This window comes from Bombus flavifrons, chromosome 3 (genome assembly GCF_040668555.2).
Source record: "Bombus flavifrons isolate JBK064 chromosome 3, iyBomFlav1_principal, whole genome shotgun sequence".
Classification (NCBI taxonomy): domain Eukaryota; kingdom Metazoa; phylum Arthropoda; class Insecta; order Hymenoptera; family Apidae; genus Bombus; species Bombus flavifrons.
In genome coordinates this window covers 3197202-3216080 of record NC_138444.1, presented here as the reverse complement: position 1 = coordinate 3216080, position 18879 = coordinate 3197202, and the positions used below count along the sequence as shown (strand labels likewise).

The 18879-nt window shown below is 36.6% G+C and overlaps 1 protein-coding gene across 4 annotated transcripts; it reads left to right on the top strand.

The window, feature by feature from the left end:
• The first annotated feature begins 789 nt into the window (after nt 1–789).
• On the top strand, nt 790–18492 carry Ino80 (chromatin-remodeling ATPase INO80). Of its 4 annotated transcripts, none has more exons than XM_069109318.1 (28): nt 790–998; nt 1142–1357; nt 1595–1754; nt 1834–1913; nt 1992–2203; nt 2280–2453; nt 2517–2813; nt 2894–3052; nt 3178–3347; nt 3429–3645; nt 3729–3816; nt 3905–4196; nt 4262–4464; nt 4550–4690; nt 4770–4891; nt 4973–5268; nt 5830–6112; nt 6200–6343; nt 6423–6678; nt 6760–6887; nt 6958–7052; nt 7623–7695; nt 8586–8744; nt 8842–8944; nt 9390–9502; nt 9635–9820; nt 9920–10274; nt 16157–18492. In XM_069109318.1, the coding sequence occupies exons 3-28, from the start codon at nt 1621–1623 to the stop codon at nt 16570–16572; spliced, it is 4896 nt and encodes a 1631-aa protein (XP_068965419.1). In that variant the 5' UTR covers nt 790–998; nt 1142–1357; nt 1595–1620; the 3' UTR covers nt 16573–18492. The 4 variants fall into 4 exon arrangements, with proteins under 4 accessions (XP_068965419.1, XP_068965420.1, XP_068965421.1 ...); XM_069109319.1 differs by having other exon boundaries at nt 790–1077; XM_069109320.1 differs by lacking the exon at nt 1142–1357.
• Nucleotides 18493–18879: the final 387 nt, after the last annotated feature.

The following is an 18879-nucleotide window of genomic DNA, read 5'->3' as shown; positions in this document are numbered from 1 at the left end:
TAACAGACGCCTAGTAGCAGAAATGCAGCACATTTTTAAATAAATTTTACGAATTCTAAGCAATAATATAAGATTATTATCTATCAATAAGATAATAATTTTAATTTTAATATATAACATAAAATTATATTACTTAATATGTTTTACTATAATTCACTATCCCCACCTTAACAAAAAATTTATTTATAGATAGGTTACGCATTTACTACGTTTAAAACAATAAAGTTTATATTTATTCATTGTATCCCATTTTTACTTAGTATCGTAATATATGTATAGCTGATAATAATTTTTATCAGATTGGCGGACCGATATAAATGTATCCTAAATACAATTTGTATTCGGGGTAGCATACGCAGCAATGTAGAGCGCGATATTCAAACGACCATATTAGATGACAACAATGTCTAAATATGTAATGTTATTTTCGAAGTAAGTTTTGCATATTTTAATACAGAATACTATGAAAAAAATACTTATTTTCTTTGATATAATTCAAATATTATAAAATCAAATACAAATGAAATTTTATTTTATCATAAAATTAAATTACAATTGTTTATCGTTATAATTTCTTTTAGGCCGATGGTATACAATAACAGAAATTTTTGACAGCAAATTATATTAAGACATTAAAATAACATGTATGAAATATTATGAGATACAACAATATGTATGATATTAAATTTAAATAAACAATAAAATTATTAGGTCGCGGCAATAAACGTTGGTAAAGCTATGGACAGAGCTATGGTTCTCCTATACGTTGGTTAAGCTGGCGCCACCTACTGAAAACAAAAATGGTGGCCAACAATATGCCCTATCCCTGCCCTGGTTTTATGGCACGCCAAATGTCTGCGTTCTCTAGGCTTCTTTCTACTATGTATTTCCCTCCGTCTGATACACCCAATTTCGATGTGAACAAAGGGAATCATTTCCTCGCGGTCGACCCTATCTTACGTGCTAAATAAGTGGGGCTACTTCTAACCAAACCGAAGGTGATCCAAAACTATCGAATAATTTCGCGAAATTATAACCGCACCAGCTCGATTCATCGTGTCATTCACCTTATATAATGTAATTGGTTACACACAATTCCATACGGCGGTTACATGCCTTTAACATGTATTGCCCGTTACAGGAAACACAAAATAAACAATCTAGCATTGTGGCAATGCAGTAAGCAGCAAAATCCTATATGCTTTACTAATACAAAACGCAAGATAGATGTTTTTATTTTGCTACATGCTGCGTACGAATTACGTAAAAAAAAATTTCCTGTCGTCTATGTAACATGTATCACCAAAATCATTTAATATGTTTTATGAAATGTCAAATAACCACAGGGTCATATTAGGTTCGTACTATTACAGATAAAATATTTGTTTCCTTGACAACGGGCTCACTAATACTAATATTTTTAATAAATTTCATTGAGTGATTCATTAAATGAAGCTTGCAACTTTGAATAGTTCTTTTTGCTATTAGATCTACTGAATATGATATGTTATAAAAGATACGATAGAGATTGATTCTTTTATACTAATAAGAGACTCCAATATCTATTACTGACGATATGCTTTCATTATTGTAGGTTGTTGAATTTTATACAAACTGGTAATGACAGATAGAGCAAACACAATGAGGTTGGAAGCGGAAATGGCTGCTCCTTTGCATTTGCAAAGATTGGAGCGTAGTCTTAATGTACAGCCCTTTTTAAGGCAAATTAATGAATTGTTTCAAGATCCTACTAGGTAGCTTCTTTTTTATATTTTATGAAGTAAGAATTATAAGGAATCTTATAAAAAATTGTTACTTTGTTAATATTTACAGTGAGGATGATAAATCTGTATCATCAGAATCTTCTGAAGGATCAGATAATTATCTCGATAATGTTCTGATTCGAAAAGAAGGTTTGTAGATTTTTTTAGTATTTTATAAAAGGTCATTCTACACTTTGTACAATAATTTCATAACTATTAATTTTACAGAGGAACGAATTAATAAACTGAGGCTATATAACATGTCAAGTGTGGGAGAAGAACGTCGTTGGTTGCAGGATATCCTATTAAGTGACTCATCGGATAGCTCAGCTTCAGGATCTGATACAGATAGCCCCATTACGGAAGAAGATTTTCAGGAAATGTTAAAGTTTCACATACTTAGAAAAAAATATCAAGCACGTTTTTACCAAAAACCAGAGGTGAAATTAAAGTTTAAATTAAAATCAGTAAAATATACATATAGAATTGTTAACATTATGAAATTTTTGTTTTCAGAATATTCAATATCAATATTATAGTGCTGGATTATTATCCAATTACGATAGGTTCTTAGAACATCAAAAATTAATAGTAGGAAATAAAAAGAAGAAAGAGAAGAAACCAGAAAAGAAAGTTATGAAAATAAAAAAGGAAAAATTACCGCGCCATAGATCTTTGGAAGATTATCCTGTACGTAGAATAAAAATTGATACAATGTATTTCAGAAATAAAATGCTGTTATAAATATTTTAGGAAGGCGATTATCCAGATGATGAATGGGATCGCACAATTCCTAGAGAAGAAGAATTAGATGAAGCTGAGTTGGAAGCAATAATGCGCCATCAACCACGCCAGCGTGGTAGAAAAAAGCATAACAATAAAAGTCCAGAAGTGATGGCTATGAGAAGAAGAAAAATTTGGGTAATGATGTCCAAAAAAGAACTGGGAAAAGTACAAAGAGCAAAAACCAATAATCATAAGGAAATATTAATTAGTTGTAAAAAAGTAGCACAGCATTGTATGAAATATTGGAGACAAAAAGCTATGCAAGTGTGTATTACTATATTTATTGTTATTTGTTTTTATGCAAAATCATTTTTTGAAACAATTTATTTTTTTACATTTTACAGTCCCAAAAGAATATGAAAGAAACTATATGGAGAGCTAAACGCCTCACAAGAGAAATGCAATCTTACTGGAAACGTTATGACCGAGTCGAACGTGAAACAAGAAGAAGATTAGAGAAGGAAGCTGAAGAACAGCGAAAAATGGATGTAGAGCTTATTGAGGTGATCAACACTGGTTTATTTAATACATTTATATAATTATATATTTAATTAACACATTTATATAATATGTTTTACTTATAACACAAAACGCAAATACACTTTATTTATCTTATTTCACAATTTAGGCGAAACGACAACAAAGGAAATTAAATTTTCTTATTACACAAACTGAACTTTATGCACATTTTATGTCTCGAAAATTGGGGAAAGCTTCTCCTGAAGAGCAACTGCGGATTTTAAATCAATTAGACGAAGAAAAAAATCCAAGACTTGTTGGAATTGATGATTACGATAGGTAAATTTGTTATTTTTTTTATACATACTGGTAAACAAATATATGTTATATATTGGCATGTTTTGATGTATGTACAAACAGTGAAGCTATGAAACAAAAAGCAAAAAAGAATGCTACAGAAGCATTTGACAATGAAAAAGCTCGGGCAAAACAGTTCGATACGGCAACTGCATCTCAGGAACTACGGCTTAGCGATACACCCGAAAATTTAGAACATCCACAACCTTCGATTTTTAAAGGAAACCTTAAAGGTTATCAACTGAAAGGAATGAATTGGTTAGCTAATTTGTATGATCAGGTTGGTGCACGTATTAAATTCTTGTAATATATAATGCAATATCAGAAATGTATTTATGTAAATATTCTTGACATTTTCTTTAGGGTATTAGTGGAATTTTGGCAGATGAAATGGGTTTAGGGAAAACTGTACAATCCATAGCATTTTTGTGTCATGTTGCTGAAAAATATTGTAAGTTACTTAATAAATACTCGAATCTGTGTACTTCAAAAACATCTAAAACTGTTTATTGTAATATAATGGACTTACTTTTTGGTAGCTGTATGGGGACCATTTTTAATCATATCACCGGCTTCGACGTTGCATAATTGGCAGCAAGAAATGGCACGATTTGTCCCAATGTTTAAAGTAGTTCCTTATTGGGGCAATCCGCAAGAGCGTAAAATACTAAGACAGTTTTGGGATACTAAAGATCTACATACGAAAGAAGCTTCATTTCATGTAGTGATAACGAGTTATCAATTAGTTATTACTGATTACAAGTACTTTAATAGAATAAAATGGCAATATATGATCCTAGATGAAGCACAAGCTATAAAAAGTACCAGCAGGTTGGTGCTTACTCAGATGTTTATTTATATTTTATAGGAATGATATTATAATATCTATTTTACAGTATGAGATGGAAATTATTACTTGGATTCAGCTGTCGCAATAGATTGTTACTTAGTGGTACACCTATTCAAAACAGCATGGCAGAATTATGGGCTTTGTTACATTTTATAATGCCTACCTTATTTGATTCTCACGATGAATTTAACGAATGGTTTTCTAAAGATATCGAGAGTCACGCGGAAAATAAAACAGGGATTGACGAGAGTAATATATTTTTGTTGTATATTTCTTATTTAATGATATAGTAAAATAATATTTCACAAATCTAATACTTTTTCCTTATATTTAGAGCATTTATCAAGATTACATATGATTTTGAAGCCTTTCATGTTACGTCGAATAAAGAAAGATGTAGAGAATGAATTGTCTGATAAAATTGAAGTGATGGTATATTGTCCTCTTACTACTCGTCAAAAATTACTTTATTCAGGTAAGAATGTAATGTTTTTACATATTAGGAGTTTACGTTTTTTATAGTATTAAAAAATCATAATGTATTTTTTGTACAGCATTGAAAAAGAAGATTAGGATAGAAGATCTCTTACACTATACAGTGGGTGGTGGTGATACTGCATCCAATGATAAAAATTTCACATCAAATCTTATGAATCTAGTCATGCAATTCCGAAAGGTAATAATCGATATATTTAAAATTTAACATATTCTTGATGTTATCCACATGCTATATTAATATCTATTTCATTAATTTTAGGTTTGCAATCATCCAGAACTCTTTGAGCGTAGAGATGCAAAATCTCCATTTTTCATGCACACTGAATGTTATGAAATGCCTGCATTATTATATACAGAAGGATTGAGGCACCTCTCATTGCCATCTAAAGATTACTTGTTGTATAATAAGCTATTTATATTTGCTACTGAATATATACATCGGACTCTTCATGATGGCAATGGAAGCTTTTCTCAAAATTCTTTTTCTTTTAGTAGATTTATAAATTTGTCCCCAATGGAAATGAATAAAGTGTTTATCGTTGGTATTATATTCAGGTACATAACTCTTTATGTTAAATACGGAGTAATTAAAAAAGAGGACTCATCACGTCTAAGGTAGATCTCTAAATGATGAAAAAGAGTCCAAACAAATTTGGCTCAAAAAATTAATATTTTTAAAGTTACAAACAATTTTTTGTTTCGGTTAAAGTGGATGATTTTCTTATAATGTACTCTTCAATAATCAATAACATAGATCAAATACGTCGGAAAATACAAAATGCCAGTGAAATAGTTAGAACATGTCTAGGATTTTTTGAAAGAGTACACAATTCTCTGGTAGGAAAATGTCAAGCGTTTGTGGAAATGGACGAGGAATATGTTAAAAAATATTCTGTAACCAGGAAAAGACGAAATGATAACGACAACCCTTTGTTTAACCGAAATAAAAGATTATTTATAATTTTGAAAATATTAATTTTTTGACCCATATTTATTAGGACACTTTTCCATCATTTGGTCGCTATTATCTACCCTAGAAGTAATGAATCTTTTCTTTTATGACCTTGTATATAGTATACTACATTTTACAATATTTATTTTATCATTTACGCTTAGATTGTGTCTCGCAACTATAATGGAGAGGAGAATAAAAATGATGCATTACTGGGAGGATTGGAATGCTGATGAGAGGACAGAGATACCTATGAATCAGATGTTCCTTTTATCTAGAAAAATTGACTCATCAACGAATACATTGCAGGATTTAATATTCACAAGAAAGATAATTGAAGGAGAACCTGTATATACGCATACAACTCATGTTATTCATTCAATGCCCGAGACTGTCGCTCATCGAATTTTACGTAGCAGTAAAAAAGTTGCTAATCAATTATTGAAGGTACGGAATTAATATTATTCCTTCTTTCTTATATTTATTTAATGGGTTAATCCAATTGACATATATATATATATATATATATTGCAGAGAATACTCCCTTCTACCAAAGCTGAACAAGAAGACTCAAAAGTGACTTTATTACCGGAGCATCCCCATTTTCCTAGGCCACCAATAATGCGACATTGTCAACAGACCACCATTCCACCATTTATTTGCGATACTTTTCCTAAGGTTTTTAAATTGATACAATAAATCAATTCAAAATTAAAACAATGGAAGATCTAATATAATTAATGAATATTAATTTCAGGTACAAGCTAGTCCTCGAAAATTATACGTTAGTAATAGTTCCGCAGCGTGCGCATGGAGAAGGCACGAAGAATGCGGTGGGAAGTTTGGTCAACGACTTCTTTGGCTTGGTTGTGAACGAGCTTTTTCTATTACAGCGTCACAAGAGAACTCGAGCTTTCGTTTAACACAGATGACGTCAACATTTTCTGTAGAACCGCATGGTGGAATTTCTGCATGTACTCCTATAAATGGATGGTCAAATATTATAGTACCGGGTAAGAATTTTTTTTGATTTGTAGTAGATTTTTCATATGCATTTTAATACAACATTCTTTTTATTTTTAATATTGTTATAGATAAGCAAACTTTAGTGACAGATGCTGGAAAACTTTCCGTTTTGGATAGTCTTCTACGTCGTCTAAAAGAACAAGGCCATCGAGTCCTTATTTACTCTCAGATGACAAAAATGATCGATTTGTTAGAGGTATTTTTACTTAATCTGGATCTTTGAAGAAATAGTCATTACAAGATTTTATATCATGTCTTCATTGCAGGAGTACATGTATCATAGGAAACATACTTTTATGAGATTAGACGGTTCTTCTAAAATCTCAGATCGACGAGATATGGTTGCAGACTTTCAAAAAAGGTAATTGTTATATTTCTTTCTTAATTTTTGGATAACATAGAATTTTAGATTATTTTATGGAAATTCGTAAATATTTCGCATGTAATTTTATGCCGGTTAAAAGTTGTAATACCTATTGATCGAAACGAGCGTCGTCTATTAATTTAATGAGAATATATCATTAATAAACCGAATGAATTTCATTCATAGCATGTCATTCCTTTGTTCACTCGCGCATAACTAACATGCGAATTAATTGGCGAATCGGTCCTGTCTCGTAGACAGCTACAACTTTGGCTGCCCGCCATGAATGCCATTTTAGCCATGTCATTATCTGTTAACATATTCTATTTCAAACCTGAGTTGAATTTCGAAAAAGCAAAGAAGAAAAATGTAATATCCTTTCACCTATGTTTCCAATTATCAAAATTACAATCGGATCATGGAAATCTTGAAAGCGATAAAATATATTCAGCTTATATATTTCATACTGGAAATCCTCTAAGTGCACCACCAGCGTACCGAATTAATTTACATGCAAAACGTGTCGTACTCGACTGTTCGATCTACATGGACTGTTTCGTGTTTCAGGGCGGACATATTCGTCTTTCTGCTGAGTACTCGAGCCGGGGGCCTGGGAATAAACCTCACTGCAGCAGATACGGTTAGTAATCTTATACTATGCTTTATCGGTTCGTACCTTGTACGTATTCAGCTTACGATTTCACAAAGTCGGGCGTTCGCCTTTTGTTTTTTCTTTCGACGTCCAGGACAAATAGCACGAAACTTAGGGAACGATTGTAATTGATCGAAAACGAAAGAGCATAGCGTGAGAAATGGCGATTCTATTTTTTTATCGAGATAACGTTTAATCACGATATGCATTGGCTTTCACTATTCAACTTTGCCATCATCGATTTAACAAGGCTGATATCCTACCTAATCTAATATCGTCTTGCGTGATACATAAAAACACTTTAAAAAAGTACAAATACACATGATAGATAAACATTTATAGAAAATTCTTAGATCATATATAAAAGTATATCGTTTTAATAATTGAATAATTGAATAAATTGGTCTTTTCCTGCAAGAACGTATTCATCGATGAGACAGTCTATTGTGATTTTAATTACAGCGTAATTTTACTCGCATAAGTTTCTCCTCTGTCCAAAGAAACTGTGACGGTAGATCGTATATCTTGATTACAAATAAAGCGATACCACAGATTAATGGTAGAATCGATAAGAATCTTTAGTCAGGGTCGTTCTCCTGCATTGCCGAAACTACATTCTGTTACGTACGAAAGTGCACGAACATAGACTGCAGGCATTCATTTAGCGAAGCCTACGATTTGCATATGCCCTCGTTCGAATATCGAGTGGAAAGAGAAGTGTCCTTATTTAGAGCGTCGCGTATGATATATAAATATGATCTGAATTTCAATCATTAATTTTTGTATTAAAAGATGGTATTTTTTACCACGAAAGCAGTTGTACACATTTTTTCATGAATGATGATTTAACTGCAATAGAAATAAATCTTATTTCACAGGTAATCTTTTACGATAGCGACTGGAATCCTACGGTGGATCAGCAAGCTATGGATCGAGCCCATAGGCTGGGTCAAACGAAACAGGTTACAGTATATCGATTAATTTGCAAGGGAACTATCGAGGAAAGGATACTACAACGTGCTCGAGAAAAGAGTGAGGTACACTTGATTCAAAATTGAAAATTTACATCAGAATCATCCTCGAAAGATTACATTTTTTAATAGTAAAAGAAATGTAATTTTAAAATTTTTGCAGATACAACGTATGGTAATTAGTGGAGGAAATTTCAAACCAGACACACTGAAGCCCAAGGAAGTCGTTTCTCTTTTGTTAGACGACGAGGAAATCGAAGCCAAATGTGAATATCTTTATTTAATTTTTATTCGAGCGTTAGTTGATTTATTAGCGATTTTTTACAATTTAATCTATTACATTGTTACGACATGTTTACAATTATTGAAGTGTAAATGGGTAAAATGAATAGCCATAGGATATTATAAAGCCAAGGATATTATAAAACAAGTAACTCTATAATCTTGCTGAATGAAAGTTTGAATGCAAATAAAGAATACTATACTGCATTTTTGCTTGCTGAAGCGCGATTTCAGTTGTATTCTCGTGCCGGGACGCAAGCTGGCACACAATAAGATAGAGAGAAAGGGAAAGAGAGAAGATAGGGGAAGGAAAGAGCGTGGATGCAATTACATTATGCTCGTTAGGTTATGCTAATGCTCTAATAACGAATAATAATAAGAAAAGAAGTAACGAACGTCCCCGTATATAAGCCTGTCCGTATATTTCAGACAGCCAACGGAGCGAGGAAAGAAAGCAGCACGCGGAGGATACCCGACTTGAGTCGAACTTATACCACAAGGAGAGAGACCGGAAGAGGAAGTTAACCGCGCTTCCGGTCAAGGTAAGCCTGGCGCCCTTAGTGCCGCTATTTTCTTTTTCATCCTCAATTTTTCCCATTATTAATGGAATGTTTCTTATTTTTCCTTAATTTCTATCTTTTTTATTTTTATTTTTTTTTCTGATTTTTTATCAGAGTGATGTAAAGAAGCCTTGTCTGTCTGATGCTAACGGTGACAAGATTGGCGACATTGTTCAAGCTAATTCCAATGAAAGCACTCTAGTCAGTGGTGGTGTTCCATCATATCAGATTAATAATCATCAACAGATCCTCGATAACGCAGACGACTATAGCGTACCAACCAGTCCTGTTAAATCAGAGGTATGTGTCAGTACTGTTCAAGAACTGACGAAGCATTAGATCTGTCAAAAATGATAATATAATAGAATTAATAAATCCGGAATACTTTAATGTGTTCAGGACGAGACGAGCAACGATGGCCTTGTTGTCGATGTGGATGGTCCAGTGGGAGTATCTTCTGGCGACAGTCGACAATCCAGAGCGGGTCAGTTTGCAGATCCTGGAAAAGTCAACCGTCTCGATCACCACATGTCTTTCAGCAGCGGAAGTAGCGTTCGGATGAGGCCTACGATTCGTGGTACTAGCAAGAGGGGAAGACCTCGTGGTTCTCGTAGAGGAGGACCCGTTGGCGGAAAGGGTCGAGGCCTCCTTCTGCTTCATCCACCGTCCAAAGGTCTTGGAAGCAGTCCTCAATCACCGGTATCTTTATCTCCGACCAGTAGTGGTGCAGCTAACGATCACGCTCTACAACATGGCAAGTATTCAGTATGTTAGATTTGTCGCTTAAAAGGAGTATCCACTATCGTTGATGGTGGATAGCATCATAGGCTAAAACCTATTAAAAAATTAAAGTGCATTAGTAGCTGTATAATAATTCGTGCCAAGGATTTTTCATAGGAACGTACAGAAATATAGATTAGATCACTTAATCCAGTTGAATGAGTAGATTCATCGCCGATACGCGAAATTGTATAATGTCTCCTAATGAATATTTAAGCATGCACTTTGGACGTAACGCAACGAGTTCATTAATATAAAATATGCATTACTCGTAATCCGTTACCACGAATAATGAAGATTATCAACGAGATTAACAATTATCTAATATCCCTGTTTGTACACTGCAGAATGCGTAATACGTTCGGGAAGAGAATTTTCTATGAACACAGTTAGATTTCAAGCGGTCCAACAACATTCACCTTTGAAACTCGAGCTTAAATCGCTGAGAAACGCATGCTGACTCTGGTAGAGTATTGGACGATACGGCTAAGAGGATTAAGCAAGAACTTTCGGGGGCCGACTCGAAATGTCCCCCTTGCCTGATCCAAATGACTTTTCGTGACGCACCCTCAAATCGATACACCGTTAATCCCGACTGACTCTTTCATAGATCCAGAGCCCCCTTTGCATCTACTGCACCACTTGGTTCAGTTCTCATGGGATTTTGGTCTCGGTGCGAAAAGAAAACACCCCTGGGCACCGCGAATATCCCTTGACTGACGTGAAATCCACCGAAATTCCCTCGCGGTTACATGTGCGCGCAAGTGTTGCGACGAACAGTTGGCGCTCTTCCTAAGGGTACGCGATTTACCCTTGGAGATATCCACCCTCTTTGTGACTCACTCTTTCGCCCGCAGTTTTCATACGCTCGAGTACTATGTAGCGTCTTCTGGGACGGGGATATCTTGGTTTTTTTGTTAGTTGGTCAGTGGTCATGTTCTGTTTTGCAAGAATGAAGTGTGGTTTGAATTGACGAGGATGACGGATTTAGATGGACTTGGGACTCTTTATTCTGGTTTTGTTTTCTCTTTTTTGTTACTAGGTTACATGTGTATATACGTGATGATTATTAACGGGTGAATGTGCTCGAGAAGACTGAAATTTTTAGACATATAATAACATTAAATCTAACATTCAGATATATTCTTTTTTTGTAAGTAGTCCTTGCAAATTTTTTACCGAAGATAACTGAATGATATTTCTATACATTTACATATTTTCTATAATTATTTTTATTAATTATTTATTCGAAACTATTTTAAGTTATTCCAAGCTACGGAACGGTTCGTGTCAAGCTACTTCAAATTATATTTGAAACGTTATTTCGATCGTCGACCATTTGGAAGATTAATTCGGTGCCGCGATCCTATCGTTGCATAACGCATTGTGTCGTGTGAGATGCAAGTTTCGAACGACAAAGAAGGAGAGGAAAGAAAGTTCCACGAGTAAGCAAGATAGAGAGAGATAGGAGCGATGGAGAAAAAGAGGAGTGAGAAGAGGGCCCGACGAAAGCGAGCCGCACTTAGGTGGCCCTCACGCAACGACACGTGGACCGAAGTTTACGCGGGCAACGTACACGCCACCTTCATGCACGCGCGCTCGCTCGTACGCTATTTCGTGCTATATATACGGAAAGGAAAGGGGTCGTTCCCTCTCTCACTTGTCGTCGACTGGAAGGCGAGCGGACAATAGCAGGTGCGGAGCGAACGCGACAGCTGCGATCGATGATGTTCTTCTTAGGTTTTTGGAACTCGCTCGCACCCCTCTCCATCTTTTCTACCTTCCCCTTTCGACTATCACTTCGTTACTCTGCCCCCTTTCTTTTGCCTCGTTTCTTTCTCTCCTCTATTCATTTTCCTTATGTTTCTTTCGCTTTACAGTTTCCGTGGATTATTTCCATCAGTGATTCTTTTTTAATATTAAATAGCTGCATAAGTTCTGCCAACTAAAGTATATCTTCTACAAATTCAATTTACACTGTCCATCTACGTATATAGATATTGCGTCACTATATCTTTTATAAAAATCTTTGGATTTGTCACTAAGGAAAAAATTTATTCCTATTATTTTGTGTAATGTGGCTTCTATCCCGCGTGCGACGAAACAATGCCTCATTAGTCTGATATATGATTCTGTTTCGTTAGTATCGATCATTTCTGTCAATATTATTCTATTAACTTTATTTGCTAATTATAGGTTTTCACGCACTGGTTATTTGACATTATCTTACAATTAGTAACTTAAAATGCACAACAAGAGGCGACACTGCATTTTCTGATTTGTTTGAACTCTAATGAAAATACATCATCTTCTGTCCTTTTGTATCGTGAGACGATAAAGGATTCCGTTTCACATATATTTTGCGAATAACAGCAAGACATATCGATCGATGCATCCATGAAAGTAAGCGATATAACGCGCTCTCTTCTCCGCGAGACGTTCTCTTTTCTCATCTGCGTTTCTAAAATCTGCTCGCACGATACTTCTCGAAGAAACCTATTTTCTTTAACATATCTACAAATGTAACGAAATCAAACGGTTTCCATTGAATCTCGTTCAATCTTCGTTTCCCAGAGTCGATCAAATTTCGTTAGTTAAATTGCAAATATCCAAGTATCGGCGTGTTCGTCGTTCGAGTAATCGTTTGCATAATTTTTCGCCACGAGTAGGTAGTCCTGCTTGCACCGAGAATAGGAGTCTAAGAGGGTTGGATTTTGTGGATTCGTGCCGTACCTCACCGTACCGTACCGTACCGTGTCATCTTGTTCGTCCGCATTGCTTTCATCATATTTCCGTGTCATGTAACGGAAAGTAATTCCAACCAGTTCGAGTGGTTGAGACAACCTCTGTAGCTACGAGCTTCCTACTTCCGCGATGATTCAGCTACCTACCATTCAATCCAATTGTTCTTTCTCTCTGAAATGTTATCAGACGTAGAATGTAATTGCTCTTGAGCCTCTCGGTACCGAGTTTTTATCAAACTTTTCGAAAAATTTATTTTTGTCAATTATTGATGAAAGGCAATCCTGCTAAAAATACTTACGTTTAACATTTAGCCAGTTAATCATTTATTTTTGTTCTTCGTATGAGAAGAATTTGGAAAGTCAACGTTCAAATACTTGTACACACTAGTGTATCGTACTTCAAAGGATCATTTCGAAACGTTCCGATAATCCAGTCCTTTTAGAATCACCGAAAACTCCTCTCTCTCTCCCTCTTTTTCTCTCTCTCAGGGACATCAAAACACCTTCCCTTAGCTGAGAGGCCATTCGTCGGCATTACGATAACGAGAATCTGACGATTCATTATCCTCATTGGGCAGGAACGACGGTCGTTTAGCCGGAGGGTAGCGGCAAAACTATTTCACTGTCTTCTGCTTTAGAATGCAATAATTTTCTTCGGTTCCAGGGTGCTCGAGGCGAGAGAGCATCTCGAGACACCGCGAAAGAAGCCGCGCCATGGCAAAGGACGAAAAGGGGCAGGGAATGAGAGTTTGGCTGTGTGCTGTACGGCTGAGATACGGCAGGATAATGCGGCAAGATAGGACGGGGCAAGGATATTGCCAGCCGGACGGTCGACATTCCGCGGATCCTCGCGTTCCATTCGTCCTTCCAGCTACCTCGAAACTTCTCGAGAACCCTCCTCTTCGTACGCGTACACCAAACTCTATCTCCCGCCACGGATCTAACCCACGCGTGCTTCTCGCGGGAATCGCGGGACCCTCGATATGCGAAAATATTTTAACCGACCCCTCGGTGTTCTTTCTTCCTTTCAGATTTCGTTCTAGGTTGAATATTAAACCAATTAGGCATCGGCTCTTCCTTCCTTTAGGTTTTCGTTGAACGATCATGTTATGGCAGACTGTGAATGTCGAGTTAGGATTTGTTAAAAGTTTTCAACATTTTTCGTTCACTTGATCAAATTTTATTTCATTTTTTATTCGTTAATCCTATTCTGAATATTAAAATAGGTAGTTTTTAATTTTAGGAACACATTGATATACTAATTCTTTCGCGTTAAACTTTCCTGTGTATACTACTTTTCCTGAACCAAAATTGTTATTTATTGCTATTAATGAGCAATAAACGAATTTTCTCCCAACGCTCAGTCTTGAAAGCGTTAAATATTCCTTGCAGAGGAAACAAATGTTCTTCAATTATAACATGGTCAAAGAATGTTTGATTTAGTAAAAGGTTAAAACTCACCTTGACATTTTCAAACGATACCATGTGCATAATTCTTTTTATTCACTACTGACGGCGGCAAACACACAAACTTAACGATACCGTAAACGGCTGTTTCTCTTCAATCACGGCGAACATCTTTTACATTTGTACGAAAACGTTCAACGCCCTTACTTTTCTTTTACCATTTCCCCCTTACTACTTCCTTTAGAAGTGGTTCAACGCTCTGCAAACTGCGATCGCGTCAGCAGCACCAAGTACACCTCCAGGACGCTCTTTGTTATCCGAAGGAATTGGCGTACGCGTTCGAGGATCCGCATGCAGAAGCGCTGCTTGGAAATCTCGTTAGAATCGAGCGCACGGAAAACCAGAAAAGCGCGCCTGCTATAATGAGAAAACGAGTCCCTCGTGCTTTTCCTACCTTCTTCAGCCTTTTGTTGCCGAGTGGCCACTTCAACTTCCTCTCTTTCGCCGAGGTGGCTGAAGAGCGTCTCCTGAAAGGATCGAAAACGTGCCAAGGAATGTCGACGACTCGAACGAGTGCGAAGCCTGTGTGCGAATGGGAAAAAGGGAAAAAGAATAGGCGAAAGGAAAGAAAGGAAGGAAGGAAGGGAAAAAGGAAAGAGAGAGAGAGACAGACAGACAGAGAGAGAGAGAGAGAGAGAGAGAGAAGGAAGGATGGAAAGAAAGAAAAGAAGGGAGAGAAATGCTAGCTGGAAAGAGAAAGAAAACGTCCTCTTGTACATCCTTGCTCGGCTACTGACCTCCGACCCTGTCACTCACCCTCCTCCTCCGCTAGCCAGAATTTTTCTCTCTCGCTATCTCATTAAATTCTTCTACCCTCTCCTGGCCCCGCGTGCTCGTCCTCGTGGCCGGCTCCTGCGCTTACCATCAGTCGAATAGATACCGTGACACGATCCTCGAGTTTGTCTTCGTACCGTGCCGCGGTGTACCGGTGAATAACCGATTAACTGGTCAGACCACTCCACGTTAAATGGAGGGCCCCGTTCGTACCCTGCATCTGCCATTATAATCGTGAAAAGTTGCAGGAGCCCGCGTGGTGTTCGCGTCCTCTTTCCCGCGAAATTCGTACCTCTAAGGCATCTCGCTTGTTATCTTGCGACCTATCGTCTCCATCGCGCGTCGAGCACGCCGATTTTCTCCGGTGATCTTCGCGCCAACAAACTTCCAATCGATTCTCTACGGCGCATTGAGAACGTTCCTTGCGTACGATAACCTTTCATCGATTCGACGTGTGGTCTCTGATGATTGTAGTTCTGGAAACGTGGGGCTCTTCGTATTTAAGAAATTCGACCTCGGCAATCTTCTTCAACTTCTTCTTCTGAATCTTTCTCCTTTTATCCATATTGAGTTATGGACTTTGTTTGATTTAGTTGTGTTTTGTGAGGCGGTATAGAAATGTTATTTGTAGCAGTTTTGGCGGATAAACATCATAGTATGGATAAATATCGTTTGTATTTGTTCGTACTTAACGACAAGCTACTTAATTTACAAAAGCTAATAGAACAAAATAAAATAGACGTCGTCGTCGATTAAATAGTGTGCAAGAATTGAATATCTTTGAATAGTTTTACAGTTACCAGACTGTGCAGTGTATGTAAACGAATAACGTAAAAGGTAACATTTTAAAGATGATTATTTGATGTTATAGGGGTACAAGGAACTTCCGGTTCAACAGAAGGTGATGGTCCCAGTTCGGTAGGTCCATTGGGATCAGTGGGAACATTGGGTTCTCTTCCAGGCAGAGGAGGAGCACCAACGATTCGACGCGGTCCAGGACGACCTCGGTTAAGACCAACGGGTCCCGGTCACCAAGGATATCGTACTACCGGCCATCATCACAGTCGGAAGGTCCAACGGCCACTTCCGGTTCCTCTTAGATCCCAACAGACGATCGCGAGTGTGAATCAACAGAAATCCTCAGCGCATCGAGCCTCAGGATCTGGTCCATCCATTTCTTCTTCGTCGATGAACACCGGTGCATCGTTTTCTCCGACGACAGCAGAATCTAGGCCATTCGGATTCTACACGCAACAACAACAGCAACAACCGCGCGGATCGTCCTAGCTTCCGCAGGGAGAGTTCCTTAGAGTGATCCTCGAAGGAGATTCCTGAACTGTCGGAACTCGACAATCTTCGTGAAGTGTTGCCTAAAAAGCAATTGAATCGCGTTCGTCTGAAATTTTTGCGAGACGAGACCGTTTCTTTGCTAATTTCTGAATAACATTTTAATTAATTTAAATGAAAGGGAAAATACTTGGATCCAAAGGAATTTTGAACTTTTATGAAGGAACCTCGAGGATTCAATCGATTCTACTCTAATTTTAAACTAAGCAGTTTTCGATTGTTGCTTATTTAAACATAGAGACATTGTGCATTCTTCGACGGATCAATTCTGATTTCGTCGGATGGTTAGATGGATTTTTAAAAGAAGCTTCTAAAAATGTGTTCAGTGACCAGTAGCGAGAATGCAATCGTCATTCTCTTGTTGCTGTTTTCTTATACACAAAAGTACATACATAGCAGGTATATCTATGTAGTTCTTTTTTGTTAAAGATCCTGGACTTGATTTACGGTGATAGACTTTACTCGCGAGAACCTTACGCTCAAATAGTGCAATGGAGATCTTTTAAAGAAATACATCCAGTGTTTGTTCACAGCGACGTTCTCCGCTCGCGAATGAAATTAGCCTGCGTTAGTGAAGTTAGATCCAATTAGCTGGCACAGTGAACAACACGGAAGTGATTCCAGTCACCCAGATCTTTCCGTCTTCGACGAAAGGATTTTTATCACGTGATTTCGATAATTCGACGTTTGAATTCATCGTATCGAAGCGATGTTTCAGAACCGAAGTCGATTAATTAAGAAATAAAGGAATTTTATCGATCGCAACCTTCCTGTATTTTAAGCGATTTCGAGAAGTGCTGGTATAAAATTCTCGAGCCGTGTGTAAAGTATGTATAAAATTAAGATAACTTGTCCATATTTAAATAAATCATTAAGGAACAATTAACAATCTCGTGCGTATCTTCTTAAGAAAGGGAAAAATGGTCGAATAAAGTAAGTAAAAGTTAGTCTTGAATTTTTTCAACACGCGCGCTATCCTTTAGGCAATTTGTACAAATTAATCGTGCCACTCGTTATTAGGTACTTAATGAAGCAAGTTTGAGCTTGCTCGATTAAAAGCAAGTGACAAGGAAATTCAACGAAGAACTAAAGTAAAGAGAAAGCAGTAGCCGAAAAGAGAAGAAGCAAAAAAAAAAAAAAGAAGAGTAAGAAAGTACGTTTAGGGAATACAAATAGACAAAAGTCGACCGATTCAAGACACGGTTATTACCGGAAGACTTGCCAAGGAAGTTCTTTGCACTTTCTCGAAACGGAAAACGAAGAAACGTGAAGACGAACAAAGCGTCGAAACAGCACCGTGGAATAGCTTTTAGATTTTATTTTATGATTAGTTAATTGTTGTGTATAGAATCGTTCGATCTACACGATAAAAACGTCGAAATATAGCCAGGAATTTGAAACGAATAAAAATACGAGGATGTTCGTGCAGCGATCGATAAAGGAAATGTATTATATATCATATATTTTCTTTTTTTTTTTTTCGATGATCGATAAAACGATTGTTCGACGAAGTGAAGGTTGAAAAGAAAAAGAGAACATTCTTCGTTGCAGTCCTCGTTCTTTCACTTTTTTCTCTTGTCTCTCTTCTTCTGACTCATTCTCTCTCTCTCTCTCTCTCTCTGCCTTTCTCTCTCTCTCTCTCTCTCTCTCTCTCTCTCTCCTTTATCTCTGTCTGTCTCAATCTTTCTTTTTCTCCATTCCTCTCAACGTATTACAACTTGTCAAACTCAGTAGCATTATTCCATCATTAGACTCGGTTAGACGATATTTTTTATGCGCATTATGGACCGTCATTGGGTCGATTCGATCTGTAAAAGAATGGTATTTATATTAGCAATAAACGATTCAAATGGCCACTAACTGTCGAAGTTTATTTTATACCGAACCTTTCCCCGTTTTCCGAAGACTTTGGTGCCCTTAAATTATTATTATTATTATCGTCAATATGTTATACAATGAACGATAAATAAATAGTTCTTGATAGTTGGCTAAAACTTTCAAAAAATGTGTATTTTATTAAAATTTGTATTGTATTAACCCGGTTATATATTAGTACAAATAAAATTTATTTAAAATTTTAAAATAACTGAAAATTGAGAATCAACTGTTTTCTACCCGACTTCACTCGCGAATAGAAGATAAAAGGGAAAAATAGTTTCTAAATCAATGAAAAAATAAAGTTGAAGAAGAAAGGGTCTTTCTCAGGAATGGGATTTCTGTGTTGTTGCGTTTATTTTCCACGGTACA